Below are 26,623 nucleotides of genomic sequence, written 5' to 3' on the forward strand. Positions count from 1 at the left end.
GCAATCGTCTTGTTTAAAACTGGGATGAGAAAAGTAAACATTTATATCAAAATACCGAACACTTCGAAATAAAAGATTTTACATTGCAAAGGAGAAAAACATAATTTAAGCTTTGGGTTGAGAAAGGCTGGATCCCTTTTGGGAACCAAATAGGTCTTCCATGATTCTATAAAGAACAAAGACAATTAAATACGTCTGAATGGCAACGGAAACAAATCCAACAGGAATGTCATCAATCAGACACCATATAAGATTTCACTTGGACAACACTACATTTACCCTGACTGGAACTGCGAAGCATGAGTGCCGTAGACAGTTGTAATATTTATTTATTTAATTTGAAGCTGCAGTCAAAAGTTTTCACTTCAGTTGTTCATAAATGTGTCACAGTTAGGATACAGAAGTCGACAACAAAGACGCATTCCTGTGCTCGATGACAATCTTGTGCGTGCGTGTACAGCAGACAGCAAGAGGAAGTTGTACATGATTGTACACAGGTATTTGGTGCTGAACACGAGTACAGTAAGATATGTGAATGCAGCAGTGTCTTTATTTTCATTTAAGGAGGGCACGAAGGCAAACGTGATGAATGCTGCTGATGTTCTGATGTGGTTCTGAGGTGCAGCAAGGGTGTTAAGGCTTTGGAGATGTCATATTGTACAGTGAGGACAAACAACGGGAATGGTCTTCATTTATACAACATAAGAATTACCATAATAAATGTTATATGACTAACATTTACTTATAGTTCGTACATGATGTGGAACAAACTGTTTTTGTATGACATGATTGTGACGGCAAACGTAACGCACACGTTTAATTTACACTTTGCATCAACATCCAGCATCTCCTTTATGAACTTCGAAGCATAAAAGACAAAAAGTAACTGTAAATGTTTAACTGTAAGGCATTTGCACATTTCTAGTTTAATGAAATATTCCTAGGCTGTGTCTTCCCATCTTTCAAGCTTCTATGAAGTTACTGTCACGTCATTCAAGCTGACTACTAAAATAAAGGAATGAGGCATTTTCAGATCAATGAAGTTCAAACTGTCCAGGAAATTTAACCGCCACGGCTGCAGACAGTCTATGACCTCCCTCACTGTGTGTGATATTTCAGCGCCGACGCACACCAAAAGGAAAAAAAAAAAAAAAAAAAAACTGAGGTAGGCGAGAAAACAATCAAACGCTTGACCATAATGTAGTCATTGTGTAAATAAGAACAAGAAGGAAAACGTGAAAGGCAGAGGGAAACAAAATAGTGTGAATGTGGGACTGATGTCAGTTTACTCAAAGTAAAGATGACCTTGCACTATTTGAGTTGGTTAAGAATGAGATCCATGCAGGCCTGCAGTCCCGCTGCAGCGCTGGTGACAGCATGCGTTACGCCTGTTACACTTTGCATATTTCGGTAGGCGCGGATTCCCACTGCCCTGACCTGTGAGTGTGCGTTCAGGGCTTTTCTTGCGGTGCCTTGAGGTGAAAGGGTGCAGAGACAAATGGGTCTACAGCGCTCACGTCTGAGGTCCACGAGTGCAGAGGTCCAGCGGGGACAGATGCTACAGCAGCCTGCTTGCTCGCGTTAGACGCCGCTCTGTGAGCTGCTGCTGGCTGCTGGGGCACAGGTCCTTCAAAGTGTCGGGAGTATTTGGCCAGAGCTTGAGGACGGAAAGGTTGCTGGGCAACCTGTTCTAAGACTCCTTGATCAGAGGTTACAGCGTGAGCTCCAGCTGCGTGGGGGTACGAGGTCTTCGGCTGCGCTCCTTTGGGCTCCTTTCTTTTTCCGAATGGAGCCTGAGAGAAAACGTCGAGCTGCTGCTGCTGCTGAGCCGCGAGGGGACCGCGTGGAAATGGAGCGTTGGCGAATACGTCACTTGTGTCTTCTTGCGCAATCAGAAAGGGGGCTTTGGAGAAGATATCTGCAGCGCCCTCCATCTCCTTTGCTGCCTCGTGTACATGCTGGAAGTGATTCTGGGCAAAGGTATTTGGAGCAGGTTGATCGAAGGTTGTAGCTGATTGTGCTGCTGCTGTGCTGGAGTGCAGAGATGGATGGAGAGCTAACTGAGGCCCTTGGTCTTCTTCATCCTCAGAGTCCTGCAGCAGAGGTCTAGAACCGCTGCAGTCATGGGGGGCTATGTGACTCTCAATGCCTTCACCGTCCTCTTGCTCGTCCTTGTGTGCTTCTTTTTCTTCGTCTTCATCGCTGGAGTGCACACAGCCCTCATTCTGTGGAGAATCTGCTCCTACAGCTTCAGTCTCTTGTCCCTCCTCAAGCACAGAGTAGCCATTACTCTCCCCTTGGAGATCTGTTCAAGCAAGCAAAGATAGAGGGGGAAAACAAATTGGAGGTAAACAAAAATGTTAGAATACAAATGAGAAGGAACTGCCATCTGTGGTCCAGCTGCCCATTTATCTACCAGATCCGTCTCGCATAACAGATGGACTCTAAAATCTGTAAGTCACTGATTTTCGAGGATGACTAAACAATGAGAACCCATCACAAGACTACAATTCTACTCTGAACAGGTCACAGTCACAACACTACCAGTTCTACTAGTACGTCACCACATTAACCTTGTTTCCACGATTCTCAACTCAACCTTCACAAGTAACGCCCGGTGTTACAGGAAAACAGTGGCAGCAGTTTTGCTTTAGGTTAAAACTGAGTCAGTTGAGGAGGGAGCATGAGAAAGATCTGTGGAAACAAGGGGAAAGAGCCTTCACAGCAAAAGTGAAAAATAGTTAGCGACAGACAGACTGCACAGAAGACAGATCAGTCTTACCTCAGCAGTGTTGACAGCAGTTGTTAACGTGCAGCTCAGGGGGAAAGGTTAGTTGAAGCAATTAAAGGAAAAGACCAGCTCTTTCGGCTCTTGTTTTGTTTTACTTCTTGGGCGAGCTTTTCCTCCTCACTTGTGTTTTAAATCGTCCACGCCCTTTCCGTATGACTTAAGTGTGAATATGACACAGTTTGGAGCTGACAAAAATATCCCACAGTGTGACAGCTCACGTAAGTGTGTAGAAAAACAGCTTCTCATCTCTCACAATACAGCTCATAGTCTGTACAGTCAACTTGAGATATTACCTGATTAACAGACACACAATTTAGGAAGGCAAATTAGAAAAGTGTGAGGAGGAATAAAGTTTTTAGGTTTCTGAAAACTGGTCTGATCACAACAACCACTCTATTTATGACCATTACACCGGGTGATATGAATAGGATTCATGACAATACCCCATTAGCCTTTTATGGCTAAGAGAACACCAAGGGAACGACGAGTCTGATGATCTCCATCAGTGATACTTCATTAACACTTTGATGATTATAGATAGTCTGTTTGCATTTCAACCCAAAGAGCACAGCAACACACGTAAAAGTCTGCAACCAGTGGCAGAGTGCTGCAGGATGCAGAATTATAGTGGACTGCAAAAATATGAACCGCAATATTAAATGGAAAGAAAATGGGATGTAGACATTTAAAATGGTTAAGATCAGATGTAATACAACTCACACACAAGCCTTTCTTATGATTATTTAATGAACTATAGGAGACAGAGGTGAAAGGTATCCCAGTGTTATCAGGAAGTTAGTTCCGTCATTAGCTCTGTTAAATAAAATCTATTCAGGCATATACAGTAACTTACATGTACCAGTACTAGTGTATAACCTAACAGCTGCAATGGAGAGCAACACATACTATCCAGTCAAGCGATTCAAAAGCACTTAGTCTCATGTTTGTTTGGTAACTAAACCGTGAGCACTAGATAAATGTTTGACAAGAACTAAGAGAGAAGACAGAAGGACAGAGTCGACAGTTTTGCACTCTTAAATAAAGCCTCATACACAAATATGTTTTATCTATACATCCTTATACAATTTTTACATATTTTATAATGGTCCTCAGTTAATACATTCTTTCTAAAGCACTATCAATAATAGTCACTTTTAATCATAACATGATAAAATGTTACACACTAAAATCTACCTTTACCAATGCTGACAAGTGCAAAAAAAAGAAAAAAGAAAAAAGTGTTACTTTATGTATATTTACATTTCTCTTTCATCTGGACAGACTGTCACAACTGACTTTATGGTATATGGTAACAAAGGATTGGCCAGAGAAGATTGAGAGGATGTCAGTGGGAGAGGGAGGAAGGATATTTTCATGTAAAGTTCCTTCATTAACATAATACCTACACAAAATAATGACATTTACGTCACACTTCCCTCTCTGTGACGGTGGTATTCTGCTAAAAATCTGCTCATTTATACGACCCTGAGAGCGGACCAACACAGAGGAAAAACAGCATGATAATAGAGTCTTGTTTAGCTTTGGCATCGGAACAGGTCAAATACCTTCATTCCCTTTTACTTCTGCTGTGCTTACCTCAACGATGGGTCACAGGTATGAGAATGAGCTGGCATTAGTGGTGTTGTAGATAATGCTGACAATGGTGGGAAGCTGTGCTGTGGCAATGGAGCCGAACTCACCAGCTGTATTAACACTGACCTCAGCAGTTTCAGGAAATGATTACAACTGACAGATTTACAGGTGTAGCATTAGAATACGCTAGACACACTGCTTAACATCCAGAAAGAGGGGACAGTATACAGGTATGCTCAAGCCTGTGAAGCCACTTGGTCGGTTTACACCAGTGATTCCCAAAGTGTGGGCCACAAAGGTACTACAGGTGCCTGCAGTAATAACAGAAATTACGCTCAAGTATGTACAAGTATGTACATATTTAAATGTATTTATTTATATAAAAGTGAATTAACACTGGTGATCGGAGGTGGTGAGTTTGTGAAGTTTTTCATCACTCTGATCTAAATTTACGCTCTTGTTTTGAAGTCTGAGTCCCAGTGGCAGGTGGCCATGACACTTTGCATGTGATTGGGCAGCATTAGCAATTTATAGCAAACAGCCTGGGCTGTTTATGCTTTTTTAAAATAGAAATGTCAAGAAAAAACACACCACCCTCTCGTGTTTTGATTAGAGTGAAGATTTAACACTGGGTGGGGCCCGTGGGATTTTCTGGTTTTTAAGTGGGCTGCAGCACTCTTGACTTTGGGAATAGCTGGTTTAGACAAATAGATCTATAAAGGAATCATGGCACATGATGGCTTGAACAGATTTGACTTTCCATGACTATGCGCACTCCAACAGTGTGAGAAATCTTTAAAACCTATCCAAAACTGACACTTCTTCTTTTATATGTAAACTGGTTCAATCCGAACAGAAGCGCAGCTCCAGGTTGCATCTTTGTTTGGTCAGTAGTTCAAAGCTCTCATAGGAAAGTGCATCAAATTATCTACAGCATTCTACAGTCTTTAGTCAGACCCCTGACACATATAACCATGCTTAACATGTGCATACGATGATGGTCGACTATGGCCGTGCACTCTGTGAAGGATGTTAATGGGAGTAAGAAGAAAGCATGAGGAAGACCATGGTGTAGCCAAGACAGAAGCGGACGATATGCTCAGGCATTAATGAAAAGATTTTTACCAGTGTGGGAATGTCAGCGGCTAGCAGAGACATATGAAACCAGCTATCAGGCAACTAGAGATGGAGTTGAGGCCAAGGAGGCACATAAAGAGAATACTGGCTCCTCTTGGTCCTCATAAGGTGCTACATTAAGTGTCTCTGCGTGCCCATCTTTACCCCCCAACCCTCCCCCCATATCCCTTTGTTAGGATTGCACACTGCCCCTTCGACCTCTCCCACCCCCTCTAGAGGTCGATGAGCTGATCCACCAGCAGAAGGGAGCGAGCCAAGTTGGGGATGCTGGACTCTGAACTGCCACTGTTGGTGCGCGAGTGACCACCTGGAACGTGCCAGAAAGAAAGAGAGATAGAGACAGAGATGGGCATGGAGGAGCCGAGGGAGAGTGTGAAAGACAAGCAAAAGAATAAGTCATTTTAACAGGGATTGCATGAAGAAATTAAAGAGTGGGAAGATGACCAGGATGAGGGGAGAGAGATGCATGAATAGGGGGTAGAAAGAGAAACAAGCAGAGAGTGAGCTGGGATAACTTTTATACAGCTGCATCATTACAGGGGGAGGGGGGAGTTAGGGAAAGCCATACTAACATGGGGAGACTTTCAAGATAAACTAAAAAGAGTCAAAACACCTGCAAGATGGCGAAGCACTGGGAGTTAAAAGATGACTAATGTGAGAGCTCGATGAGATAAGAAAAAAGCCACCCATACAAGACTTCTCACATCAGAAATCCCAGGAACAAGCTAATGGTGACTAAACTGGGAGGGGGGGCTAGCTCATTCATCTTCGTGGCTCACAGTCTGGGTTTCAGCAGGTGTGAGTGCTCATCTCAGAATTAGGTTAGCCTTACCTTGATTTGAGTTTTTGGAGATGAGCACTGGAATAGGATCAAACTCGTCGTCATTGCCCTTCTCCCCACACGACATGAGGAAAGCAGAGTCTGTGGTGAAGGAAGAGGAAGTGAAGTAACGATGGAAGCGGGAAGAGGTTAACTCGGCCAACAAAAAGAGCAGGAAATAAAAAAAAGAAGGAGAAGAAAAGAAAGGAGGATGCGAGTAGATTATAAACGGAAGCAGCCAGGGCAGTCAAAGTTTTTAAAAGCCATTCAGTTTTACATGGCTTTTAGCATCTTCTACAAATGAGTCAAGGGTCTGGCGAGGCTGTCATTTAGTGTCCAATTCAATTTCCACTTTTGCTTTTTACTGTTTCAACAGGCCTTTCTATTGTGTGGTTGATCAGGGGTCTGCAATTGTGTTGCCACAAACACTGAAACCCCAAAACCCCGCCCCCCCACACACACGCACGCGGAAAATAAAAGGTCTTACCAGAAGCAGTCTGACCAGCTGGCAGCTCCTCCAGGCAGGATCCAGCGCCAGGAGGAGCAGAGGAGCAAGAAGAAGGGAGAACAGAAACAGATGGGTTTCCATGACAGGTATGAGATAACAGATCACAACCCAGCAGAGAATCCTCCCCAGTGAGAGAATCTGAGACAGCGGCCAGAGAAAGAAAGGGTATGAGAAAGTAAGACTGTTAGTGCAAGGAGCAGAAAAAGATGCATTGTATTACTATAATAGCTTATATGTGCAAGCATAAAGAGTTTAAAAGCTATGTTAGCTTCATTTAATAACAAACAATAAAAAGAGGCATCTCTTTTTCAATGATTGAGCACAATTTTTATTTCTATAGCACTTTTCAAGATAAACGTGGCAAAGTGGGTCACAGAAAAATGCAAGCAGATCTCAGTGAATAGACCACTTAACACCCTAAAGCTTAAGCAGGTTATGGTCCATATAACTGAACTATCCTAAAGCAACTGTTCTAGTTATAGACCAAAATGATTGTGATCTGGAACTAAGGCTGTGCGATATGCCCAAAATCTCATATCCTGATATAAGAATTCTATTGTCTGATAACGATATAAATCACAAAAATGTAACATTTTCTGTAAATTCTGTGAATCGCGGGCAGCTCGTCTTGCGGGAAGTGTTTCCAGCTGCGCGTCATGTAGCTGGAGTCGAGTGTTTTAACCGATGCATGAAACTACACATTTTTAGACATAAGTTGTAACAGCCGCCGTTTTCTTTGTGAGTATTTATTACACGGCGTGCTGCGGGGAAAAGCCTGTTCTAACGTTTGATGCTAAGGTTTATTCTTTAGCACCTGGCGGCTCTTTTTTAAATTCTCATCCGTAAATAATCTGCTCTTTCACGTGATTCAGTTTATTTTGAAAAGTCTCAACAGGATCTTGAGCTTTATTGTGAAAGGTTTATGTGGAACATAAACAAGCGGACACGCGATGCTGTTACCGTCGTTGTTGCTAACCAACGCATAAAAACAGGCGCTTGTCCATCTTTAGTGTGGTTATATAAAATATAAGAGAAAGAGAGAACTTTAAGAAATTAATATAGCCACTACAAGGACCATCAAAATGGTGAAAAATATTGCCGTAAACAGTTTATTTTGCGACACGAACAACCCTATCTGGAACGCCAGCAAATGTTTGAGTTAATATAAATCAATAAAACTACATCTTAGGATTGTCGCAGAACCTGAACTTAGTTAACCTTGGGTAAAACAGTGATCGGAAAAAGTGCTATTCTGAGGTCCAGGATGCTAACCTGGCACACTGGCAGGAATGAGCTCTGGCTGGCCCAAATGTCTCTGGGGCTGGGGAGCCTCCAAACCAGGAATCAGTGAGTCCACACACACCTCTGCCTTTACTACATAAACACAACGTAAAACAGTAATACAAAGACGTTGTTATTAGTACAGAAAAGAAAGAAGAACATCTTCTTTGTTCCTTTCCCAGATGATATGCCTGACTTTGTAAGGATGTTAGAGAAAAGAAAGGGAAGGAAGACATATGCAGAGCAAATGAGGAATTTTTGGGGGCAAAGCATGGGACAAGAACATAGCTGGTACCATTTGTGGTGCTCTCTGCAGCAGTGTTGAAGGAGTCAGTCAGGGTTAAGAGGTCAGGGAGCAGAAGAGAAGTATCAGGGGACTTCTGTCCCTCAATCAGCTTCTCTGTGAGTGAGCCAGAGAAAGAAGAGGGAGAAGAGAAAGGGACAGATGGCAACAGAGAAAAAGGCAATGAGAGAGGATTTTCCATAGAAATGACAAAGAAGCAGAGAAACTACACTTTGCGATGGTGCATGATGGCAAAAATCAACAAGGACAAATGCATCCATCTGCCTTCATGGTCAGCATTTTTAGAAGCAAGATTCATCCAGCAAGAAAAAAAAATTAAGGATATCATGTAAATTTCGAGGTACTTTCACGTCAATATAATAAAATTACTGAATCATTTGTTAGTTTATATCAGGGTTGTCAAACATAAGGCCCTGGGGCCAAAAAAAGCCAAGCAAAGACTCCAATCAACTGCCTCTGGAAGATATAAGGAACAGCATAAATGTTTTGACTTTTAAATGTGTTTTAATGAGTTTTGCAGCTTTTCCTACAGATATGACTAGTCATACTATACAAAAGAAATACATTTTACTAATTGATTGCAGATTTTAAACATTTTTTATTTATTTGGTCAAAGTGAGCTGTACGTGGCACACAACGTGAAATGAGTTTGACATCCCTGGGTTATAAGTTCCTTCCTCAATAGCATTCAGTTGCCAAAAAAAGTTAAATTATGGCAGCAGATCTTTAATGCAGAAAACATTTCTCATGCTCTTTCACACCTTCAAAAACTTCAAGTTAAAGCAACCAATGAAGACCTTTCTTTTTATTTTCCACAACATTTTCAGCTCATTTTTGGAGCAGTGCACAAAAAAAGAAAACAAAACCCACAGTTGATGTTGTTAAGTTGTCGTTACCAAAACAAATAAGATCTGATTTTACTAAGTACTAAGTGTGCTGCATGCATGAAGTGTATTTCTATTTATTATAGTATAAGTGTATTTCATGCAGTTACTAATTTTTCACTGCAGCCTTATACTCACAGGAAACTGCTAGGGGCAAAGAAAGGGTTGGGGGGGGGGGGCATCTAGGACAAGGAATGTGTTGGCTCAGAAAATGGCACAGCAGATGTGACCTTCTGACCCCTTCGCTATAGGAAAGACGCCAACGCTGGTGAAAAGCTTTTCACAAATCCTAAATGTCAAACATTTGATTTTCACAGGGAACAGTGAAAATATGCAGTTTTAAAATGCTACATACAGTATGTTTTACATGCTGTTGCACTCTTGCCACAAGGCTGTTTTCACGTTATCTCAGATGGGATGTTGTGCTTCTTTAGCAGAAGTCAGAGTGTGTTTGCTTGTGTGCATTCTATCTCAGTAAGGGATCCAAAGAGTCAAAGAGATAGCTTAGGCTGGACAGAGAAGATTACCCACACCCTTATTACGTAACGTTTTTATCCTCTCAGTTCAGGCCTTAAACAGTATGTAAACAAAAAAAAAGAAAATAAAAAAAAAGGTAAAGAGGCATGAAGCATACACTTCCAGAAGAACTCAAGACTAAACAGAGAATAAAATAAAAAGCTGGACCGTCATTTCAACAGGAGAGTGCGCTTAGCTTTCTCTTGTTCCTAGCAGCACTGGTAAGCAGGCTCCACTAGTAGTAAAGCAATCCAATTAACAAAGGAGAATTTGTCCTTCGCGTTACCAGGCAACAGAGAAGGAGAAAGCACAGACCTGCAAATGAGATGCGATCTAGCTGTAGCAACACTGTCTATTCATGAACGCTGACAAGAAGCCACTGTGAGGCTGCTCGCTAAGTCAACAAGGTAGAACTGTGTACTAATCCAAACCACAAAAACTGGCACTTGGAAGCTAACCTGTGGATGGTGTGAAAGCCAAGAAACTACCTGAGCAAATACAAAGTCACTCATGAGGTATATTTGCTAAGAGTCCAGGAGAATCAAAGGGATGGCTCGTTGTGCGTCCTGGTGTGACCACAATATTATAGAGTGAGAGGCAGTTAAAAGGGTCTGAGAGACAATAGTGCTGACGCTACACTTGGTGATGGCTATAGATCAATACTGCACAGTGGACTCTAAAAATTGAGACAGCAACATATAGAGCAGCTATAACCTACACAACAGAAATTTTCTAATAATATGCAAGAAAATAGGGATGCTTACTCAAAGTCAGTGCTTGGAATCATCAGTTGAAGATCTGCAGTTTAAAGCTGATACTCTGACTTGACTATTTGCCTGCTTACAACAAGCGCAAGCCTCTAGGGCTGTCCTGGACACTGGCTTTAGTAGTATCAACAGCTAATACTTGAATATTTCAATATTAATTGCGGACGCTTTTCCTACAATGGATGCATATAGATGTAACAATAAAAAAAAAAACAATCACCATGCAAATAAGATTAAGATGATGGCTGCGCTGTGATTTCTGATGGTTATAAACTGTTTTCTTTTAATAGAAGTACACAAGCCCACAGACAAATCCTTATGATAGATTAACATTATACGCATATACTCAATCACTGAGACAAATCCAGCTGGTTCAGAAGCATCCTTTACAAAGCTGTCAGAGGCATACTGAGAAAAGCTAAACAAAGACTTACCTGGAAAGGCATTGAGGCTGGGAATGAGATTTTCATTGGATCCCGCAGCTTTCTCTCCAGCTGCAGCAGCTGTGCACAAGCCAAAGGAGGAGAAAAAACAAACAGGTTTTAGATCATGGAATGATTCACTAATGCTGTGTGTGAACAAACTGAACTTACTCTCAGCTAGCTTTGCAAAGTCTTTGTTAAGAAGCTCCTCTGCTGTTAGCTTAGAGAAGTTATCGTCGCCAAAAGGATTCCAGGCGGGCTGAGTGTGGGGGACAGTGAGTGCTGAGGAGGCGTCCCCGTCACCTGGATGGTATACACTCTGTTGGGACGAGCAGGGGGACCCAGAAGGAGTAGTGCTTGCTGATCTGCAGTACAAAGATAAATATAAAAGACAGTAGGAGCACACAGTGAAACTACACAAAGGCTGTTAAGTCAATGCACACTGGCCTCCTGATGTATGCGGTAGTAAGGAGAGAGAATGAACAGTTATTTAAAGACTGAAGTGAGATATTCTCGGGGATCTAAAAGAGTTATTTGTCCTCTTTCTGGGTGCTGTGATATGAATGTACTGTCTATTGCACGTCGATCTTCACTCAGTGTCATGAAAGAACAGTTCATCCTCAGATCACTGAGGGGAGTTCATTCTGCTCACTTGGACTTGTTGAGGCTGGCTTCAGCTGCGGCTGCCTGAAGTAGCTGGGTCGACTTGCTAACGGGGACCCCAAACACGGCACTGTGGGTGACATCACTAAGGATACGTCTGTGGCCACTCTTGGTGGCCGTCTTTGGCGAGGAGGGGGGTGTCAGGGAGCCAACTTTGTGGATCCCTCTGCCAGTCGTCTGCAATGAGAAAAAAAAATGATGCAGAGGGGTGAAAATGTGTTAGTAACTAAAACCTTTTCTCTATGGTACTGTTCAAAAGTCTAGAGTCTTTTCTTTATATTTTTCTAGAAAAATAGTAGAAGTTCCTGTGGTCTATAGAAACACGTGCAAACATACACGGAAAAAAATTATATAGAAGCACAAACAGAGTTTGTACAATTCTAAACAGATTGAAAGTCAATATTTGGTATGACCACCGTTATTCTTCAACACAGCCTGAACTCTGCTAGATAAGCTTTCTTGTAATTTCTGGTCTTTAGAAGTACTTCTCCAGTTTCTTGAAGGACAATTAAAGCTCTTCATTTTTCAAAGAGTCAGCTCAAAAACAAATGGTATGTTTTTGCAATAGGCTACTGTAACAAAGTGCCTAAAGATACAATTTAAAATTGGTTCTGCTCATAAAAGCCAAGCTGTCTCTTAAGTGTAGATACAACACTGGTTCATCTATTGAGTTAGCTGTCTTTTCTATGTTTGAACAATTCAAAGGTCAGTATTCCTCTGAAATGGTCAGATACAAGTACTGGACTAAAAATGAGTGAAAAAGGCCAAAGTCCAAAGAAAAACTTTAAAAGTCCTTCATAAAGCCTGGAGAACTATTGCTCAGGACCACTTAAAAATTACATGCAAGTCTGGCTGCTTGGAAGCAAAACATAAAGAAAAAACTGAAGACTTTTGCACAGTTCAGTATTATAAAAAAAAAAAGAAAAAAAAAAAGAAATAAATGAACCAGATACAAACATTAGAACAAGTAAGAGCAACTGGAAAAGAAAATTGATCAAAGAGATTGAAGATTGCTCCAAACTACAACTCTATGAAAACAGGAAACATTTACAGGAGAGGAAAACATGAAACAGTCTGACAGAAACTCATGAAAATTCTATACATTATACATTCAGTAAAAATGGAATGAGATTTTTCGAATATTTTGCCACCGAGAAGAGGAAAAAGTGAGCAAAAGTCTGGATGTGATTCGTTAGAGACGAGCCAATAATCAGCCCCGACCCAAAGAGTAGCAGACAGCAGCAGGAGTAGGACGTTACCACAAACTCTGGACCACGAGCTGCAGGACCAACAACTGCGGACTCGGGGATGGGTGTGAGATGGGCAGCTGCAGTTTCAAGGACTAAATGCTGCTGCTGTTGGTGTTGATGCTGCAGGGTAACAACTTGAGGAACAGGTTTATATTGCAGCAGACTGGATGCTTGTGATGTTTGTTGTTGCTGAAGTTGGTGGTGGTAGAGGTTCTGTACCAGGTGATGCTACACAGGAACACCACACAGCTGACCGTGAGCAAGGTAAACTGTGGCCCAACTGAAATATTTTCTGTTATGTATTGCAAAACTAAACCAGATTAATTTTTTCTGTTCTGCTTCACCAGCAAACAACATGAATGCACGGAAGAAAACCTACAACAAACCTATAAAAATATGGAAATATTTGTTGCAGCTCATAATAAAGTGGGAATCTCAAAGGGTTTGTTTGAACAAATGTCTGTTAAATTGACATTTATTGATAAATGAGGTAACAGAATGGGAATTTAACAGTTTTCTGAGGAATGATTCCTAATAAGTAAATATGTAATTTTGCAGTACAAATGCAACGAGTTTGTCTGTAAGCTTAGTAGTTCACACTATCATTCCTCAAGAACGTGTCAACGAAACACGTCAACAGGCGTGTACTAAGAAAGAAAGTTCAGCATAGCCAAGATTTTCTTTTCCTGTTAGCTGGCTTGATGAAACCTAACAATCCAGTCTGAGACAACAGGTATGATGGTAGTGGTTATTAACTTTCTTTGTTAACCTAGGCTTGCTTCAGGTGCCAAGAGGGCAGCTGACATGTCATTTGATACTTCCTCCACACAAAACAAATGACTTAGCTCCACCTACTCTGATCAGAAACATTATCAGAGGAACAGGTAGTAGAGATCTAGAAAAAGAATATAAAATACACCTCCTATTGCTGCAAATAAGACAAGCGAGCAGTGATGGCAGCAAATCATCAATCGCAAGCTCTCCTAGCACTAAAATAAAGTGAGGTGTATCAAAAAGAATCATCTTATTATAAAAAGCTATCATTTTAAAGTGACAGTAATCGAAATAATGGACATAGAAGCTTGTGGTAAATTTTTAAAGTACATGGCTGAATAATAAGTTTTACAAACAAGACAATGTTAACAAGTTCTCAATGTGTCCCCCTCCAGACACACAACATGTCTCCACAATACTCAAACTTGCCACTGCTGCTGTTATGCTACAGACCAGCAACCACGTGACACTCACGAATCTCCTATTTCTAATAATAGGCATTTCCACTTTTGCTGGAGAATGGGGAATAAAACCACTTTAAAATCAGACGATTCTTTTTGACACACGCTGTATAAATGCTGTTTATTTCCAACTGCACATTAGGGTTTCGAAACTTGAAGTTTTACCAAAATTCAGACCAAAATTAAACCAAAACTCTGAAGATAACCTGCGCAGGAATAGGTTGTGTGTTCAGCATCAGTTACTATGGTGATCTAGTCAGGCAAAAGGAGAGACACTGTCATAACACTGAAAATTTGTTGACAGCAGATCTAGTTAAAATCTTACAAGAATGAATGGAAAAGGAAGCTACAGTAAGTTGGTTAAATAAAGAGCTGCAAACAGCACATTTCCTGCCTCTCAGCCAGGTAACTTCCTCCAACCCTTTCACTGAGGTGTGGTGCTAGCAGTCTCATGCTATGTGCAGCATGAGAATCAAATCACAATATCTCACAGAATGAATGAAAATTACACTTACTGCCTGTCAACTAATTCTTTATTTTCTCATTGTTATTTCTTTATTCATCTGGGGAAAAGACGGCATCCATAAGTGTTTTATTTGGGAAGTACAGTTGCTGTTGGCCCTGGTTCTTCCTATCTGTAACATAAGACACACTATTGCAGGATTCCTTAATATCATTCAGCTCCTTCTCAAGATCAGATCTTGACTGATGCCAGCTTCTATATATTACAGATTTCTACATATTACAGGACTACAGATTGTGACAACAGTCCTCCTCCAGCTGTGGAGATCCATTGCAACATAAAAGCCTGAATGTGGAGCAGGTGGAGAAGTGTTTCATGTTGCACTACGACAAGTTCACAAATCCTAGAGAGCAGAACAAGGACCACCATTGCCAGCTATAGTGTAAGAAACTAGAAGTGGAGTTCATCTACAGGATGAGGCATTAGATTATATTTATAAAGTATTTGTATAGGACAAACCTATAGGAAGTATGTGACTGTACGCATAAACACCATGAACACAATCTAATTGGTAAGAAACCAAATCAAACCAGGCCTGAAACCTTTGAGATTACCACCTTAAGACTGGGAGCAGTGTAAATGTGTAGCTTTGGCTTGAAACACACACACACCAGTGATGAACATAATCATGTTGAATTTAAGCTTCACTGAAACTAAACAGAGCTCTTAAAACTGATTTTGAACAACAAACAGGGCAGCTCAGCCAAAAAACAATATCACTAAAATCCACAGAAATCAAAATAGTTCATCATGCAAAACACAGACAGCCCACACCTGAAGTTTGTATTTTCAAGTGTGTCTCATTATCAAGCCCAAACCCTTTGCGTGGTATCACACTCTTCTTGTTATTGCTTGCACAGTGAATATGCATTTTATGAAAAATCCCTTATGCTGTTAATTCTTTGAAAACAAAGGCATTAAAATGTCTCACCACGCGTGCACAGCATTATTCAATGTCATCCATGAAACAGCACACATTGCAGCTAATCACCATTTCCATTCTTGCTCTAACAGTCTTCCTACCTGCTGAGTGCTCTGTGGGCTTAAGAAGGCAGAGGCTTGCTGCTGCTGCTGCTGCTTCATAAGCAGCTGCTGATGCTGAGATGTAGCCTGCGGCTGCATGTTAGCAGACGGAGCCTGTTGAGCAGGTTGGACAGCAGCTGAAGCTGGAGGAGGGACACTGATACCGACACCTGTAAGGGAAGTTAATACGATATATGAGAAAATTATAAAAGTATTCTTGATCATCAAATACGACACAGATTCTTTTTGTGCAGATTCTTACATGAACCAGCTGTCATCCACACAAACATTGTTGTGCAAGTGAGTGAGAAAATCTTAAATCACCTCACTCTCGAGTTATTGGATTCACAAACTTGGGTATATACGCCACCCACCCCCACAGTGGGGTGACACAACACCCCATCAGCCTTTTTATGGCTGAGGGGCAAAAACTAATTGGACCGATACCAATCAAAAGAATGACTTTGAACAACACATAAATAAATGTGAGGGTGAATCATGCCACCATCTATTCTGTCTCTGCAAGTTGACCAGAAGGGACTTTAAATAAAAACTAAAAGCCTTTAAAGAGCAGACTAAACCAATAGGAACACAGCATATAAATATATAGTGAATTATAGTGAAATTCTTGAGGGATTCATGAACCAAAAGTAATTCAACATAAATAGTGTTATTAGCAGGGTAACAGTCATCATAAATCCAGGCTTTGATCACAATGGTTTTAACCCTGACATATAGAGAAAATCATAGTTTAAACAGCTCCTTGTACCTATAGCCTGGGGTGCCCCAGTAGCCACACCAGGCCTCTTGCGTGGGGTGAGTGCTGGCTGGATGGGAAGAATGCCTGATATGGGCTGGGGCTGAGCCTGGCCAGCTTTGGGCCGCTGTCGAGGTGCAATTGAGGTTTCCGTTGTAGGAACTGGGTCTGTGAGCCTGATGGAAGAAGAAGAAAACTCTGCAGAGTAACGCAAAGTTTCTTATGACAATAATATTAATAAAAATAACACACACGCTTTGCTTGTCACTCACCTGGCTTTGTTTTGACTCTTTTTGGCCACTGCTTCACTCGCTTTGATAGGCTCAGGAAGTTTTGCAGGAATAGGAGAATTCTGCAGAGGAGAAAAGATTTATCAAAAATGATCAAATCTTTTCACATTTTTGATTAGTATTTTCCATAAATGTATAATTGTTTTGTGCTTTGTTATTACTAAGGGCCTAGTGACAAAATCTGTACTGTCATTAATATCACTGTGTTCTAGATAGCTGTTTCTAGCTAGCTAGGAAAGTTTCAAACTCAAACTCAAACTCCAGCACACGAGATGTAAAATCAAAGACATGTAGTAACAAAAAGAAAATCTAAGTTACTGCTGAGCACACACATATTTTCATCTAATACTCCCACTATTGCTCTCGCCGTGATGACTCACATGTAGATTTGGGACGGGACACTCTCGTCGAGCCAGTTTAAAGGCAAAGTAGGATACTTGGTAAATGTCTGGCCTCTTTTCAGGATCAGGTTCCAGCATGTATCCTGAGACACAAAAAATATTCTGAGTTAATTTGCATTTAAATTTAACTGCACCTAGACTACACATATTCAGAAAGCAGAACGGTCGCATGATCTAAGCAAATAGAGTACTTACTAATAAGACAGTGCATTTCATGTGAGTAGCGAGAGTTGTCTGGGATGGTGAAACTGCCATCACAGATAGCCACTTGGCTCTCGCCGAATGGAAGGGTGAAGTAGCACAGCTTATAGAGAAGACAACCCAAGGCCTGCGCAGACAAGGAAATGAACACATATAAAAACATATACTCTGTATGACGTCATAGTAGTTAGATAATATTTTTAAGTTAGCCTCACCCAAATGTCTGCTTTTGTTGTGATGACATTTCCCCCATAGAGGTTGACCATCTCTGGAGCACGGTATGACAGCGTAGTATACCTGCAGTAGCAGTAATGTATGAGAACAGACCAATGAGCTTCTGAAATATAGGGAGAAAATAGGGTAGATGGTACATCAAGAGGAAAAAAACAACTAACTTTTTGATTTCATCCTCTAAAGCTGCCACCCCTTCTGTCTGTGGATTTTGGAAGTGGTTGGTGGCACTTCCAAAGTCACAGAGCACATAGTGTCCCCGGTCATGAAGAAGAATATTTTCCACCTATGTGTGGAAGACAAGATAAGACTTGTGAGATGTGATGTACAGTGAAACAAACGCAAAAAACAAACAAACAAACAAAAAATATTCCAAATTACTAGTGTGATAATTCATTAGATAGATCTGTGCTGTCAGTAGTATTCGCATACAGAAAATGTATTAGGCTTGCCTTGAGATCTCGATGGATGATTGGAGTCTTGCACTGATGTAGACGAGTGACCGCCTCGCACGTGTCACAAAAGATCTGTAACACCTCAGCTTCAGTGAAGCCCGTCTGTAGCCGCTGGTTCATTAGGTTCACCACCTGGCCACCTAAATGAAAAAAAATTTAGTCAATAAAAAGACATAAATTCCTTTTTTTTAATGTAATTATTTAAAGTTTCTAGGTAATATTTAAGGCTCAAATATAAGTTTACTCTGATCCCAACACATCTAAAATAAATGACAAAAACATACATTAATCTTTATCATTCACATGACACTTCAAAGCGGTCAGCTTTTACATAAGAGAAAAAAGTAAAGAGGGCATCATGAATGTATTGCTTTAACACATTAACATTGCTGTTTATAGCATAACAAAATTAATACATTTTCGACACTACACAATTTAAAAACCCTAACGATGCTCACAACTGCACAGGCATGTTAACATTTTATCTTTCTACAAATGACACAGCTAAGTTAAGCACCGAGTAAAACACAAGTTCTATTGACCACGACAGCTATCAGCTGAACATTTGCCTTTGGAAAAAAAGAAAAGAAAGGATGCTGTAAGAGCCGAGGGTAATGGAGCTTTGAATTCAGAGATAGAAAGGCATGGGGAGGGGGTTGGGCGATTTACCTCGACAGAAGTCCATTAAGATCAGGACTTCCCACACATCACCAGCTCCGACTGCAGTTATGCTGGAGTCCAGGAAGCCGACTATATTTTTGTTACCCACCAGGTCCCTCTGTGTAAACAAACAGAGAGAGAAACAGGAATGATGAACAACAAGAGAGGCAATTTTCAAATATCATGCAGTCCTAAGAAACTTTATTTGATAGATCAAAAAATACATCAATGTTTGTAAATTCTCAGTTTAATTTTAACTGCCAAAGGACTTAAGGTAATGATGATAAAATCATCTGATAAGCATGTCACCAGGGAGTGGCTACAGGAACTGGTCTGTTTCACTTACAGTTAGGAAACGGACATGCAACTGAGCTTACAAGGCAACATTTTAAACAGAACTTCATGTTCTAAAATGGAACTAATTACAATCCTGAGTGCTGCTTTGTTATCACCACTTGACACAAGTCAAATAGTGTTTTTGCATAACTTTTTTTTTTTTAATTTCGGGCATTCTGGGTTGTTCATATTTGCATTTTCTGTATCAAATTACTTAACACTAGATAGATTTTTGTGTTTGTTGCTGAGCAGGCTAACAGTAATGCAAATTGCTGAGTTTTCTCCAGTCAGCTTTGGGGCAATCACACTCACCATAATTTGTATTTCAAGTTTGCAGATCTTCAAATCGTGTTCGTTGTTGACATACATTCTTTTTAGTGCACATCGTGCACCTTGATGAGTCCTCACCAAAAAGACTATGGCAAAACCTCCTGCAAAGAGAAGAACAGGAAGAATGGACAAATTGAAATGCAGAAATAGAAAAACCACCATAGTTATGTCTCTTGCATTTTTTGCCACCATATACAGTGCAATTATAAGTGGCACTGCATTGGTGCTAAAACCCAGGGCGTTCTTTCTATGAGACAACACTGCTAAGCATACTGCCTTGCTCAGTCTGGTTTGAGTTTATTTCTCAGGACAGTGACCATCTGTTGACAGTGACTTGATTTTTACTGAGGAAAAAAGACAACCTTGGCAGATCAAATAATCATGACCTAAACTACAAGGAGCCTGATAAAGTCACAATAAAAATAAAATCTATCAAACATGTGCAACGAATCGCTTTATCCAGTTTAAACCACTGGTGTCAAACAGCCCTGCAGCAGGGTATAATTCAACCCTGTTGGATGGCCTGGGTTTAGCATACAGGGAGTGCAGAATTATTAGGCAAATGAGTATTTTGTCCACATCATCCTTTTCATGCATGTTGTCTAACTCCAAGCTGTATAGGCTCGAAAGCCTACTACCAATTAAGCATATTAGGTGATGTGCATCTCTGTAATGAGAAGGGGTGTGGTCTAATGACATCAACACCCTATATCAGGTGTGCATAATTATTAGGCAACGTCCTTTCCTTTGGCAAAATGGGTCAAAAGAAGGACTTGACAGGCTCAGAAAAGTCAGAAATAGTGAGATATCTTGCAGAGGGATGCAGCAGTCTCAAAATTGCAAAGCTTCTGAAGCGTGATCATCAAAAAATCAAGTGTTTCATTCAAAATAGTCAACAGGGTCGCAAGAAGCGTGTGGAAAAACCAAGGCGCAAAATAACTGCCCATGAACTGAGAAAAGTCAAGCATGCAGCTGCCAAGATGCCACTTGCCACCAGTTTGGCCATATTTCAGAGCTGCAACATCACTGGAGTGCCCAAAAGCACAAGGTGTGCAATACTCAGAGACATGGCCAAGGTAAGAAAGGCTGAAAGACGACCACCACTGAACAAGACACACAAGCTGAAACGTCAAGACTGGGCCAAGAAATATCTCAAGACTGATTTTTCTAAGGTTTTATGGACTGATGAAATGAGAGTGAGTCTTGATGGGCCCGTGGCTGGATTGGTAAAGGGCAGAGAGCTCCAGTCCGACTCAGACGCCAGCAAGTGGAGTACTGGTTTGGGCTGGTATCATCAAAGATGAGCTTGTGGGGCCTTTTCGGGTTGAGGATGGAGTCAAGTTCAACTCCCAGTCCTACTGCCAGTTTCTGGAAGACACCTTCTTCAAGCAGTGGTACAGGAAGAAGTCTGCATCCTTCAAGAAAAACATGATTTTCATGCAGGACAATGCTCCATCACACGCGTCCAAGTACTCCACAGCGTGGCTGGCAAGAAAGGGTATAAAAGAAGAAAAACTAATGACATGGCCTCCTTGTTCACCTGATCTGAACCCCATTGAGAACCTGTGGTCCATCATCAAATGTGAGATTTACAAGGAGGGAAAACAGTACACCTCTCTGAACAGTGTCTGGGAGGCTGTGGTTGCTGCTGCACGCAATGTTGATGGTGAACAGATCAAAACACTGACAGAATCCATGGATGGCAGGCTTTTGAGTGCCCTTGCAAAGAAAGGTGGCTATATTGGTCGCTGATTTGTTTTTGTTTTGTTTTTGAATGTCAGAAATGTATATTTGTGAATGTGGAGATGTTATATTGGTTTCACTGGTAAAAATAAATAATTGAAATGGGTATATATTTGTTTTTTGTTAAGTTGCCTAATAATTATGCACAGTAATAGTCACCTGCACACACAGATATCCCCCTAAAATAGCTAAAACTAAAAACAAACTAAAAACTACTTCCAAAAACATTCAGCTTTGATATTAATGAGTTTTTTGGGTTCATTGAGAACATGGTTGTTGTTCAATAATAAAATTATTCCTCAAAAATACAACTTGCCTAATAATTCTGCATTCCCTGTAAACACTGTGTGGTGAGTTAGCTGGCTGGCACAATAGTCACAAGACCTTGAAACAAAACTGTGTGAGTAAGCAGCTGTGCCAAAAAGATGCAAGAAGACAAAACTGACAAGACAGGAAGTGAGAGAATATATCATCCCACGTTTAGTCACAATGATGACAGTGACAACCATAGCAACTAAAACCACCAGGAATCATACCACACTAATAAATAAAGCACAAACTGAGTATCTCTCAGCAGATATCTGGATATTTTAGATTCAATTATCATTGTTATTATTATTATTCTACTACTATCAGCATTACTCAATACGAGCTGCATTGTTAAAGACGTTCATAGAGTACAGCAATATTTTTTTTTAACAGGAAACCACACTAAATATGAAATCATGTGGGCTTCAGTCCTCCATCCTGTGTGGGTCAGCATGAATGAGGAAACTTAGTCATTTTACTGTTGTCAACATGAATTAAATGACTTGAAGTTTCACAATGAAGTGCTAAATTCTCTGCATATAAGAAAAAGGAGCTGGCAGAGCACATTGCTCAGTAATTAGTGTTATGACATGAAAAGCAATTGCTTGGATGAGATATGAAGTTTAATTAAGAGCTGAGGCCTGTATTGAATCAGAATAAAGAGCAGAGACTAGGCGGGCACGTGTGTGTATAGCCCAGCAGAGCAGAGGCATCTGATCCACTGCTGTCTTGCACAGTCTAATCTGAGATGCCTGTTAGAAATTAGAGGGATTAGCGGCTGTCTTAAGTAACATTTAGCAGTGGTCTACTGTCTCAGGAGACGGGGTGACTAAATAAGTCCAGCTAAAAATAGCCACTACTCCTTGACGTAAAATGATTATAACACAGTTGTAAATGCACACAAAAATAAACCTTTGGGCTCTGCAATGAAAAGTGTCACCAATGCTTGTAATGTTCAGTTACAATCTGTCAGTGTAATGGAACTTGCATAATAAGCATCTAGGCTTTAGACTAAGACACAGCACATGCCCTCACCACTACGATGCTGTTTACAAACATATGCACAACACTGCAGTGACAGGGAGAAAAACCAGAGATCGTCTAAAGAGAAGGTGGCATAAACTATCTAATCTGACTTAGAAAAGTTTTTTTCCCACTCTGTTAGAAAATGTGATAATTATGGAATACAAAAAGGGAATGACTCGCACATTAATGACAGCAGGATCTGGGGGCACTAATGTTACCAGCAGTAACTCTATACATCAATACAAAACAACACTTCCTGCTGACCGTAAAGGGAGAGAGCTGTGTGTCAGGAAATCCAGAGGTAAGTCAGTAATAAATCACAGATTTACCCAAGACCTAAAGCTAAAAAAAGATAACACTGTTCAAAGCGTGCACCTCCAAACCAAAGTTACAAAAGAAAAAAAAGTTACAAAAGCAGCACAGTGCGCCACCCTCACTGCTTTAGTCAGCACAGGGTAAAGTGTGTTGCCACAAAGTTCAAGAGTGACAACAAAGGGAGTTGGAGTAAGAGGAGGAAAAAATAATTAACTACATGACGCAGCCAGATAACAGTGACTGCAGGCCCAGACTTCAATGAAAAGCATCTGAATAAACAGGTGTATTGCCAGTAGCTGTACTCGAATTACAAAGAGCAGCTCTACTACCAGATCAAAATGCAGTGAAAGGAAAAAATAAATAAATAAATAAAACCTTGCATCTTGGGGAAGCTGTATATATAATTATGGTGATGATGCCATTTAGTAGGCCTAAGAATTACACACCTGAATTGTGCTTTTCTAAAGTTATTATCTGCAGCAAGGCCAAACTGAGCTCACAGAAACAAAGAAATTCCCTAACATCCCAGTACAGGGCGGGTCTGAAGTTTGCTGTGGAACTCATTCATAAAGCCAGTGTGCGGCCAAACACATGGTTCCCATCTATAGTACTGATAAATTAATCAGACTTTTTTCATCTATTATTTAGTAACAGGCCCTCTTAGCTAACAGAGGACATCAGACTCTCATTGCAAAGACAAATGACCACAGGGAAAAGGTTTACCTCTTTCACAATATCCGTTTAGCCTGTTCTAATAGAAATGACCTAAAAAAGGTGCAATCAGTCCTCACCACACTAAGTTAAGTATTTGGATTAACAAATGACCATGCAAGAATATTTTCACCTGGAAAAGTTTGTGTGAAGTTATGTTTGAGTTTCAGCTTACTGTAAGGTCACATTCTATGTGCCAACACATCCTAACCAACAACTTCCAGTTAATTTTAACTTGTGCAGTCTACATCTGCCAGTCCCTCTGTAAATATCCATACAGGTGACTCAGCATGGCGTTGGCCCCTTACAGCACAGCAGGAAATCCAGTTTTGCTATGTTCCTCCCAGCCTTCAAGTAAAGAGTGTAGTAATGCAAGGATAATACACACTGAGAGATGTAGAGCCCATCATCTTTACATCTTAAAATTTCAGCCTAGTCTGTCTTCCTCCTAATCTGCCTGTTGTTATTATAATTGTTATTATTAAAAATAAACAGATAAGACAGGTTTGGGCAACCTGGCAGCAAACAGGCATGCAGAGGACTGCCTAAATGTGTAACCTCTAAACCCTGACCAGTAAATATTCATTAACCAATGCCATTTCCACTTAGTAATGTATAGCAAACATGATAGCTTATCATTGTGTTAGTAACATTACTCTGACTGGGCCAAAAACAAAACAAAAACAGGCCCAATCGTTTAAATGAAGCAGTCCAAATCACAATTAAAGTGTTTGTAGTAATCCACACAAGGGAACGCCACGTAGTTCACCTTCAGCGATTGTTTCCTCCACGGTTACTTGATATCTTCCAATGCTGAAGACTCGTCCGATGAAGCTGCCACCGCCGCCGGAACCAGCGCCTCCTCCACCGGCTCCAGGACTAGGCCCGGAGCCCCCAAACTCCCGACGGGAATCAAAAAATTTCTTCATTTTCCCTTGACACTGCCCAAAGCAGGACCGAGTCCAAAAATGTATAAATGTCGCGACAACGACAGTAGTTGGACAGAGTCAGTCGCTGAGGTGCTGGCGTTAACGCTTCAACAGCTGAATGAATGCTGCTAGCTGGCTTCAAGCTAAAAGCTAGAGAAACTAGCTGGACCTTAAAATATCCCGAACACTGCTGCCTGATGCTGTTCAGCTAACTCATGGTTTGAACAGCAGGCGGAGTCAAATAATGCAGAGAAGCCGCTTTCCACTCTATACCAAAATCAGTACTAGCTACACAATGAGCCGGACTATGAGCCCGAAAAACCCAGTCAGCTCACCTAGCTAGCTAGTCAGCTAGCTAAGCAGCCAGGTGCCAGCTGTCAGTCAACAGACTAGCAGCCAGGTAGATTCCTGATATCAAGTCCAGGTCGTTACACATCTCGGTCGATATTCTCCCGAGGGAAATGTTAGTCCACTTGCTGCCTTATACCTCTGTATCGTTGAGAAAATTTCAGCTCTTTACTGTTTGTATTCGTGCTGCAGGTTAGAATAAGCCTAGTCAACTAGGTTAACTTAATGACAGAGCTAACACAGTCACCAGTACACGCTAATGGCAGAAGTCCTCCCCATCTCCCCTGAATCCTGCTGGACTGCTCCTCGTGTGATTGGTCAAATCAACAGCGACTTCCTGTTAGTGCACCCTGCTTGTCCCGGAGCTGTGGATTGTCAACATAAATAAAGGGCGTTTTGTTTTTTCATCAGTCTAATTTACTAATAACAGTAAAATAAAAGGAAACCAATTTAATCTTTAATCTCAAATTTGTGAACAAAGACGAGGAAATATCTACAGAAGGGGATTTTTTGTGTGTGTGATTTTCTTGGTCTTTGGAGCTAAAAGAGGCCACCCAAACACACGAGATATCAATGGAAAGCCCATGAGGCACTCTATTTAGTACCACAGGACTAGGTAAGGTAGCTCAAATAAGTAAAAAGATATACACCAAAAGCAAATGTCCATTCCAGATAACATAAATGAATAGGATAGTTCTCAATATTTAAATACAAAAACCAAAGTGAAACAAGCAAACCCACAGTAACTAAACTAAAATAAACTGAGAACAAAACATCAAGTCAGTAAAACAAACAATAAAGTTGGCCAGTTCAAACATCCATGATAATCTTACATTTTTAAACACAGATATTATGTTAGAGTTTTATAATAAAGATTCATAATTACAAACACATAAAGTCACTTAAATTCAATTCACTTTGGTTTTATTTATTATATAGCACCAAATCACAGAAACTGTTGCCTCAACTGTTGCCTCAACCTTACATTCCTTATAATGTAAGGAAAATTACAATAACATAGAGAAACACCCAATAATCAGATGACCCCCCTATGAGCACTTGGAGACAGTGGGAGGGAAAACAGCAACTTGTTGGGATGAGGGGAGGGAGAGAGGACAAAAGACACACTAAAGAGAGCCAGATATTAATATGAATTTCATTAATGATCAAATGTAGAGAGGTGTGTAAACACATAGAGAATGAAGAAAAAAGTCCCACGACATGGTAAGGAAAGGATAAAACACACCAACTGTGCTGAAAACTGTAATAGTTATGCATCTGTTTAAATGCTGCTGTGACATGCCATATTTACCATCCATTTGTTACCACAGCACCAGACGTAATTATAACAAAGAGTTGACGCCAGTCCACTTCAGCACTTCTCCACGAGTGAATTGTCTTTACTGATATTTGTTGACATTTTAAGTTATGGCCAACTATTCTAAACTTTGTGTTTTTAATCTGTGTTTTTCACTGCCATAGGAAATTGTTAAATAAATCCTATTCTTGCCTGCTTGAAGTTAAACACATTCATATTCTTAGTTGCATTCTTGTTTCAGGCCAATGCAATATCGAAATGGTCAGTTTTAATACTGTCATCTGAAATTCAAAAGGTGAGATTAAATTTTATTTATAGCTCAAGTTTCGAAGACTGATCTGAGGTCTTGGCTGCTCGTGTGAGTGAAATACTTTTTCCCGCAGGGGGCGCTGTTTCATCACAAAATAAATATGGACTTGTAGACTTCTTCCCCCTATCTCAAGGACCATATTTCCCTTACCTTGATGGAAGGTTTGTGTGTGTGTGTGTGTGTGTGTGTGTGTGTGTGTGTGTGTGTGTGAAAAAAATTGGAGCAAAACTTTTAAA

General features: G+C 40.7%; 1 protein-coding gene across 7 annotated transcripts; it reads right to left on the minus strand.

The window, feature by feature from the left end:
- Positions 1–304: 304 nt before the first annotated feature.
- On the minus strand, positions 305–25,107 carry aak1a (AP2 associated kinase 1a). Of its 7 annotated transcripts, none has more exons than XM_026187039.1 (20): positions 24,252–25,107; positions 19,361–19,479; positions 18,722–18,830; positions 18,050–18,192; positions 17,762–17,883; positions 17,582–17,663; positions 17,361–17,493; positions 17,145–17,248; positions 16,747–16,826; positions 16,487–16,650; positions 15,718–15,887; positions 12,946–13,164; positions 11,676–11,863; positions 11,195–11,388; positions 11,036–11,104; positions 8,426–8,530; positions 8,122–8,223; positions 6,829–6,987; positions 6,354–6,443; positions 305–2,305 (listed from the first exon to the last, which is right to left on the minus strand). In XM_026187039.1, the coding sequence occupies exons 1-20, from the start codon at positions 24,409–24,411 to the stop codon at positions 1,452–1,454; spliced, it is 3,366 nt and encodes a 1,121-aa protein (XP_026042824.1). In that variant the 5' UTR covers positions 24,412–25,107; the 3' UTR covers positions 305–1,451. The 7 variants fall into 7 exon arrangements, with proteins under 7 accessions (XP_026042824.1, XP_026042828.1, XP_026042827.1 ...); XM_026187045.1 differs by lacking the exon at positions 305–2,305 and adding an exon at positions 3,521–5,828; XM_026187043.1 differs by lacking the exon at positions 12,946–13,164.
- Positions 25,108–26,623: the final 1,516 nt, after the last annotated feature.

This window comes from Astatotilapia calliptera, chromosome 12, assembly GCF_900246225.1.
Source record: "Astatotilapia calliptera chromosome 12, fAstCal1.2, whole genome shotgun sequence".
Lineage (NCBI taxonomy): Eukaryota > Metazoa > Chordata > Actinopteri > Cichliformes > Cichlidae > Astatotilapia > Astatotilapia calliptera.